The 8,282-nt window shown below is 40.7% G+C and overlaps 2 protein-coding genes across 2 annotated transcripts; one reads left to right on the plus strand and one right to left on the minus strand.

Annotated features, from left to right (window-relative positions):
* Positions 1-1,107: 1,107 nt before the first annotated feature.
* LOC100193128 (uncharacterized) lies at positions 1,108-6,241 on the minus strand. The gene is made up of 9 exons (NM_001138288.1): positions 6,026-6,241; positions 4,896-4,946; positions 4,593-4,614; positions 4,370-4,484; positions 4,249-4,281; positions 3,656-3,781; positions 1,980-2,086; positions 1,808-1,879; positions 1,108-1,711 (listed from the first exon to the last, which is right to left on the minus strand). Exons 1-9 carry the CDS (start codon positions 6,209-6,211, stop codon positions 1,332-1,334), a joined length of 1,092 nt encoding a protein of 363 aa, NP_001131760.1. The 5' UTR covers positions 6,212-6,241; the 3' UTR covers positions 1,108-1,331.
* A 254-nt stretch (positions 6,242-6,495) lies between these two features.
* LOC103637983 (proline-rich receptor-like protein kinase PERK14) lies at positions 6,496-8,080 on the plus strand. Its single transcript, XM_008660982.3, has 3 exons — positions 6,496-6,866; positions 6,947-7,690; positions 7,790-8,080. Exons 1-2 carry the CDS (start codon positions 6,520-6,522, stop codon positions 7,194-7,196), a joined length of 597 nt encoding a protein of 198 aa, XP_008659204.1. The 5' UTR covers positions 6,496-6,519; the 3' UTR covers positions 7,197-7,690; positions 7,790-8,080.
* Positions 8,081-8,282: the final 202 nt, after the last annotated feature.

Here is an 8,282-nt window from a genome sequence, read left to right on the forward strand (position 1 = left end):
GGATCAGGGTTCATAATGGCATACAGACGAAACCACTCACCCGATGACAAAGTGTCGAAATCCACTTTTCGTAATGGCATGATTCCAAATTTCTAGATATGGGGACGCGGACATGCGAGTTCGTGAATCGCGACAAGTCGTACAAAACGGCTGCCAGATAGCGGTCAAAAAATCGTCGGGATTTCCTTCACGTTTTGGACTGATTTGGTGGACATCCATGGGGGAGGAATCCTCAAATCGGTCCTTCCGAGCTCTGGGCAAAAGAAAAGACTAGGGGTTGGAGCGCTTGATAAAAGTTATCAGTTGTCACACTGACGCGCTCAGCGTTGCTGAGTTTTCCTTTGAAGTTTGAATGGGATAGGGATGGATTCGAATCGGATACGCATGGAAATGAATCTGAATGTCACTATTTACCATATTTTAATTTGAATACGAATACAAAATGGATAGTTCGAATTCGGATTCACATTCGAATACTTACTTAGTATATTATGAACAATAGTACATATACATTATTTAGTTGAATATCATATTGTTAAATAAATTATTTATACTTGGTATATTTATACTTTGGACTCTAAATATAATATTTTTTGTACATTAAGTATATTTGTATTTTGGACTCTAAAAACTCCAATAGTCTAATGTATTCGAAATTATAATTTTTAATATTAATTAAAATTTATCATTGTATATCACTAGTAATGTAAGATTAATACAATCATTTATCTATGACATAAATATTTTCAACATTTTAAATGGTGTATATCAATCTTTAGTATATTATTTAAAGTTTAAAATCATTTGTAATTAGTATTTAGTAATAAAAATAAGTTTAAATTGATTTTATCGAATATTTTTTTCCTTTCGGATACGAATAGTATCGGATATTTTACGGTTTTGTCGAATGTTGTCGAATACGAATCTTAAACCGGATAGAGAAAAAAACGAATTCGGATATGTCTATTTAACGTCCATATTAAAATCGAATATGAATACGGATATCTATATTAGCACTTTATCCGAATACAAATAATTCGGATCTCCAGACACCCGAATCCATCCTTAGAATGGAGACACATTTTTCTTTTTCAAAAGATCTCTCTTCCGTCAATCAGCTACAATTATTACTTACTAATAACAGTCACAGAGTGCCAGAGGTAGAAGCCGTAACAGGCTCTCTATAATGAAGTGCTCCTTTCAGTTGGAATACAAGGCACTTTATAACACACAACTTCAGCATCGCCCCCACATTTACGGCATTCACAACAGTCACATTTTCGTCTCACAACTCCACATCTTTTTTTGGTAAGATAATGGTCTCATAACCATCACATATGCTGCTCTCGAGGATGCTTGTACAAGACGATTTCCTCCTCGACCTCGGTCCTGGCGCCACTCACCAGTACCCAGACCTCAGAGATCTTCTCCACACGCCCTTCATAGAGATCGGCAATGGTGAACGCGCGCAACGTTGGAGCTCTGGATCCCGATCCTTCGGGTTGATTTTGCTCGTGCCCAGGAGTTGTTTGGGCAAATTTCACTCTAGGCACAACTGCTCCGTTCAGATATATGATGTGGTTGGCTCCAAAGGCGATCATCTTCCTCAAGCCTCTCCCGTAGGCCAGGCTCTTGTGCATGTGCCCAAAAACGACCAGCGGGATGGAAACTCTGGCTTCCCTTTGCAAATCGGAGATGGCTCGCTCAAGATCTACGTGGTTTTTATTCAAGCATGTCGCATATGAAATAGCTGTGTGAAGGAGAGGCAAAGTAAGTAGAGGGAAAAGTATTGCCATGAACCACGGACCTGGATCGCCATGGTCACCGCCACCAGGTACCCAATCCCGCCCACAGATATCATCCATTCTTGAACCTAGACCTGCGTAACCATAGCGTTGTACATGTATGTTATGACTCCCAACCTTTTTTTTCATTTGTTTCATGAACTACCTCTGAAATTTGTTCAATCAAATCTTGACCTGTTGGTCCATTATGTGCAAGCAATACAACAGAATGTCCCTCTGGTGCACCTGCAGCAGCATCGTATATCTTCTTTGCACTTCCAGCCATATCATTGACACCATAACTACAAGGTATTATAACAATAGTAAGTGTTCAATGGTGATGGGTGAAGATGGATCAAAACTACAGGTATCAGCAAGGGAAATGAAGGAAACGAGAATATTGTGTGAGGCTATACTTGATTGCACAAAAAAAGGTGGAGATACATTTTCTGGAGAGTATTATGCAATAACGAAGAAGGCAGTGGCATACATTGCTAGTGCAATAAAACCAGGCATAGATCTAAATTTTCCAAGAGCTACTGTGACTGACTACACCACCAAATAGTAGCCGATTTAGCTAGAGCTGCAAATTTCCTATTGTAGTCTACCATTTGGTCCTAACATCATAGTTAGTGATGTATGAATGTGAATCAAATAAACTAGCTCCACAATCAAAATCCAGCCATCCTTCTAAAGATAAGATATACCTTCAGGCCGTAAAAGCATCAATCTAGAGTACACTGCTGGACAGGTATCAGTCATCAATTACCACAATTTCATGCAATTTCCTACCACCTAAAGGTCATTCCAGTTGTAATTCTACTGCTTACAAAAAACCCTGATAATCAGCCATGTGATACGACTAAGATATCAACAATACAAAACAATGAATCAAGGCATCAATCTTATTTCTTGTGAAATCCTGATCCAGATTGGTTTTGGTTCTCCAACAGACCACAGTGCATGCTCTGTAATCTACATCTGAAACTTTTAATTGGAGTGGCAGCAATGTTTTGGTCTATTTGGTTGTGCCGCAATGATGTGGCCTTTAATTTTAAACCAATACCATCAATTTTGCAGGTTCTTTTCAGGGGGACGTATTGGCTCAGACTCTGGAGATTATTGCAGAAACAAGAAGCTCACCAAGAGATTCTTGTGGTATGTCAATCCTTAGAGATGGTGGCAATGGAGATCCTTGCAAAACATGGTTGGAGTTCTAATGCCAGATTAAAGGACGCTTGATTCGAGAACATGTTCTTGTCAAGGATGTTATTTTTTTAATGATGCATGTTTTATTAATTTTCAATCTGTAATGCCGTATGTAGGAAACTACAAAAGGCTGGAACATTTTTTGTTTCCATTATAAAAAAAAGATCTGAAACTTGATGGGAGTTTTTTTTAAAAAAAAAATCAAGAAACTGTCAATTTCCTTATTTCTTGGAGGTTAGCCACCCCATCACTCATCATTTAAGTTACTAGTATTTACCCAGACAACTGGATCAGCGAATGTTGCAAGACTGTAAGGGTTCTTCCCCTTTTTTCTTCTTAATATAATCATGTGCAGCTCTCCTACGTGTTCGAGAAAAAGAGAGAGAGAGAGAGAGAGAGAGATCTATATGACTATACTTTGGAATCCTGTAGCTGAGAGACACACACATGAAAATGGGAGTAATAACATGTATGAGATGCAGTTGGTGAGAAAATAACTTCAGCAGTTTTTACCGTCTTGGGTGGTAAGCTGTAAACCCATGATTCCAACAACATTACAAAATCTCAATGTTAATTCAAGGAAATGACAAAAGAAATATCAAAGTACAAAACAGAACGTTAACAAGCATATGTATGTATTAGTTGTCATATCCCTTACCAACCATTTTGAGAGAAGCCTTGGTCTAAGTAGCCTATCACCCCCACAAGAAAATGGCCGTCCACCAACAACGCTCAGCTTAATTGATGGGAAGTCCAAACATTTGTATCCAACATGCTGCTCACCAAGGCTGATATTAATAAGAAAAAAGGAAATGAAATGTAAGTACTATTGATCATTTTCCAGCTTAAAAGGTATATTAATCTAGTGAAGAGCGAAGATAGTTAACCCCAAGATCTCTCTACTGGCTATAACCTAGTTGAGTGCCATCAAGTAGTTAGGCCAAGAATCGGCTTTTAACTTAGTTCTAGAAGGTTGGTGTACAGTTTTACTCAACTAACATCCGATTGGGTTCAGTATTATTCGAATTTCACTCTTCTAAAGAGAAAAGAAATTACTAGACAATAAAGCTGAAACTCTTAAAGTGACAATGATCAAGTGTGGTACAGCTAAAGAGCACAACATCAATTATGCAATCTACAAGGTGCAACATCTACTTCAACAAAATTTCCTTCCTAAACAAACCCTGCTATCGTAGCAAATATTGCAATAAACAATTAAATGCATAGCTTATTGCAAAAAACAGGAATATCTTACCTTGCGAGCTGAAGCCGAACACGATCGACCTTCCTGAATACCAACCAAGTACATTTTGACATAAAAAGAAATTAAATTACTTTAGTACTTTCTCCTTTCAGGATGAGATCATGACTCTTACTTCTCTGAGAATTGATGTGTGTGCCAGCAATCATGATTGCCAAGAATTGCCGCCTTTGGTAACTGAAGATCTGAAATGCTTCTGACAAGTTCAACATTCTCATTTCCATAATCGCCTGCCATATATGGAGGAAAAGGAAACAGAAGACGGCAAACACCAATAATTCATTTCAGAATGATTGAGTACAACATGAAGAAAAGGGAATATCTGGAAAGCAGCGTACCTGTAAAAAGCACTAAATCCGGCTGCATTTTACAGAGAACAAGTTAGAATTTCTGAGGAAAAGAGTATTTCCTACAGTTATGTTGATACAAATATTTTATGTTTGATTTCGATGTCAGTGTGAGGAAGTATTGCAAATGCATGGAAGCATATGGAATAGGACACATTTTAGACAATAGCACATTGCACAACTATAGAATTAGAGAGAAGAGAGAAGCTACATATGAAGTGTACAGTGTACACAGCGTAACAAGATATCCAATTGACTAGTTTATCAGAAAGCTGAAAGGTCAATGTGCAATACCTGAAGAAATCGAAGCGCCTTTGAATCTTCCTCAAGGGCCCAATCATTGTGCTGCAAGGCTCAACACATAAAAGCCAATAAATTAGTACGGCACACGATTAGAGATCTCATCATATAGATTTTAAACCCGGGAAAATAAATGGTACAGGAGTTATTATGTTGCTACTACAATTAATGGTGTGACACTGACTGACCAAGCCACAAAAGTAGGCAATTATCACCCAGGATATGGCAAGAAGTCCGGTATAAACTACATAGCCACACAAATGTAGGATGATACTCCAGATTTATTTTATTTATTAGGAGACTGTCACACAGGATATAGCAACATAGAAAGTCACATCGATAGTTACTGTTGCACTCTCGATGCTTCTGACACTCTTACGCCCACAATGGTGCACAGTTCATATTCTATCTCTAGCGGACTGATTGAAGCAGCGATTGTTTTATAGTTTGTTGCGTGCCAAATATGCTATTGATTTAGGGCCAGCTCAGGCATCCGGTGACGGCATTGGGGCAGGGACAGGGAGAGGGAGGATGTCCTTCTCGTGGAAGCATACGATGGTGTTGTACAGGGCCTGCGCCGCCGTTGTGAACTCCAAGCCCAGCTCCCTCAGCCGCTGGTTGGATATCTTGTACGGCTGCTTCCTTGGGACTCTATGCATCAGAGAAATCCAAGTGACTAGTCCCCAGTGTTTGATGTCTTTGATTAGCAGAACATGGAATCAAAGGATCCGCCTGAGACTCTATGCATGGGTATGCTCAAATTTGGGGGAAATACAAGTACACAACCCATGTACCCCGAAGGCTCAGGGCCAAAGGAAATCATCTCCCCCTTTCAAACATTCTAAACTGAAACTCCAGAAATCAAGTACCGCCTGGGTGCCGCGCTCATCTCCGAACCCTACCGAGGCACGCACTATCCAGTATTCCAGTCACCCCAAAACCGCAACAATCAAGTCAATGTGCAGAACCCCGGTTCTCAAAGTCCTCTCTCGCCTCCTTGCTTCTAATCCCTTGAACCTGGAAACCAACATGGCATAACAAAGGGCTACATCCGCACCAAACCCATATTCTGGCGTCCCCTCCCTCCTAAGGAGTACATGATTGTCAAGAGAGATAGAGGGTACCACGTCGCCGACGACTGCGATTCGAACGCGGTGGCGGCCTGCGCCGGCAGCAGAGTCCATGGCCCTGCGGCTGGGACGGGATGGAGGGGAGGATGGGCGAGGAGGCGGAGGGTTTGCCGAGGCGCGCGTGGCTACAGCTGCACCGGCCGCCGACCACGAGGAAGGAGAGCAAGACCGCAAGACCATTTTCTTTTGAGTTAATCCTTTATTTGCCCCTGTTTTTAGACGCCATCCCTTATTTCCCCTTAGTAAAGTCTAGTTCCCGTTTATATTCAGATTCTCAATGTTCATCCCTTTTATACCCTATTAAGTCTGTCACGTCAGCTTACTCCATCCGTCAAGTTAGTCTCTCCGTTAAAAAATTCAAAATGGCTAAATTGCCCTTTGCTTCCTAGTGAGAGAACTGGACGTTCTTTTCCTTCGATGAGAAGCCAAAACGTCTCGTTTCCTTCGACCAGAAGCCAGAAAGTTTTCCTTGACAGACTGCAGCTTCCATGGAGGGCTCCGTGCGGCTGGGGGACTTGAAGCCCTCCCCATCGCACATCAAGCCCTCGCCATCGCCGGACACTGGTGAACCTTTTCTCGCGTCCCAGCCTCCTCCATCTCTAGGCTTGCGCGACCTGGCTAGGATAGACGTGTGCAGCCCAGCAGTGTCTAGTCGGACGCTACCTCCATGCCCCGTAGCAGATGTGTCTAGGCCAGCGCCGCCAGGCCAGATGACGCCTCCATGCCCCGCGTCCGTCCTGCCTACTCTAGCAGCACCACATCGAGGCCCCAAACCAAACACCGAAAGTTGTTTCCGCTATGATGTTCCTCGACCAATGAAGTGGATTCCAACCGGGTAAGAATATTGTCGAATTTCTAAATTTCATTGTCATGTATATGGGTCCTTTTAAAATTGTTCACATTTTTTGCATGTAGGATGGATCCAAATTCAGCCTGTAGAGTTATTGTTAAGGTTCCTGCATATGTAGAATTGCCATATCAGGAGTACCATGTAACTGAAAATCTGAAGTTCGTGGTGGATAAAGATACTACAAATTGGATGGATTTTTTGGCAGACCTAAAGTTAAAGATTAAGCATGGCAAGGAGCAAGTGTTGCATGTATCTTTTATGGATAAAAATAGTCAAGTGCATTATGATGTCAAGTATCATGAGTCATCTCAATGAGAAAAGCAGGAATTTGCATTATGATGTTGAGTCTAGTAGCAACACAATTGCTGAAGTAAGTGGTAAGGATATTTCGGGACATTTTAGACATATAGTTGATCTAGCTGCATGGACTTGCACATGTAGAAGATGGCAAGTAACTGGATTGCCTTGTTTTCATGCTATTGCTTTCATCACTTCACTTCCAAACAACAAAATTGCTGATTTTGTACACCCATACTACACTGTTGAAAAGTTCAAGTTGTCCTATGCTGGAGTCATTCCACCACTTACTGACCAAGCTCATTGGCCCAAAGTGAATCTTGGATTTAGGCTACACCCACCCATCCTAAGGAGAACTGCAGGGAGGCCAAAAATACAAAGATACAAAGGAAGTCATGAGGGGGTAAAAAGAGGGCACCATCAAAATGCTCTATATGCCAAGGTACAGGTCATCGTTGGAGAACATGCAAAAGAGGCCAACCTGATGTAGACGATGAACCAAAGAAGAAGAGGTATAAAAACATTCTTTTCTTTCGGTTAAGCTTATGAATTTGCAATGATGAGGTGTGCTTATACTTTTTCTCAACTACCTTTTACTGTGTTGCACATAGGAGGAGAAACAAGAAGACATCAAGTGTTGCTGTCTCAAATCAATTGGAGGGTGGGACATCAAATGTTGCTGAATCTAATCAGTTACAAGTTGTTGAATCGAATGTAGATGCCTCCAATACGTTAGAGGGTGCTTGATGCGTCAAGAGTCCAATATGTGTTGAGTGTCTGCATTTTATTTTGCTCCAAAATTGGTCAATGGAAGGGATGTGGCAGAATTAAAAGTCTTGTTGGGTGTACTGAATTTTATTTTGCTCCAAAACTGCTTCATGGAAGGAATGTGCTAAGCTCTATTTTGTTCCAACACTACTTGCTGGATGGAATGTAATCGAAATTTGAACTTGCTAGATGTCAAATTTGCTTGATCCATACTCCAATAATTTGTTTGCATAATATTATGTTGTCAAAAAAATATTGATAAAATTGTCATGTTCGATCATAAAAAATAAAAAAAACTCATATTTAAAGTGTACACAGGGACAAATAAGGGATATG

This window comes from Zea mays, chromosome 9 (genome assembly GCF_902167145.1).
Source record: "Zea mays cultivar B73 chromosome 9, Zm-B73-REFERENCE-NAM-5.0, whole genome shotgun sequence".
In the NCBI taxonomy this organism is placed as follows: domain Eukaryota; kingdom Viridiplantae; phylum Streptophyta; class Magnoliopsida; order Poales; family Poaceae; genus Zea; species Zea mays.

What these genes read in the sequence shown, in the direction of transcription:
- LOC100193128 (NM_001138288.1), bottom strand. Translation starts at nt 6,211, where the DNA reads ATGGTCTTGCGGTCTTGCTCTCCTTCCTCGTGGTCGGCGGCCGGTGCA. An exon ending in CCAAGGCTTCTCTCAAAATG is followed by an intron (nt 2,087 to 3,655) that starts GTTGGTAAGGGA and finishes AATACCTTGTAG; the next exon opens with TTATGGTGTCAATGATATGG. An exon ending in CGGTGACCATGGCGATCCAG is followed by an intron (nt 1,712 to 1,807) that starts GTCCGTGGTTCA and finishes AAAACCACGTAG; the next exon opens with ATCTTGAGCGAGCCATCTCC.
- LOC103637983 (XM_008660982.3), top strand. Translation starts at nt 6,520, where the DNA reads ATGGAGGGCTCCGTGCGGCTGGGGGACTTGAAGCCCTCCCCATCGCAC. An exon ending in ATGAAGTGGATTCCAACCGG is followed by an intron (nt 6,867 to 6,946) that starts GTAAGAATATTG and finishes TTTTGCATGTAG; the next exon opens with GATGGATCCAAATTCAGCCT.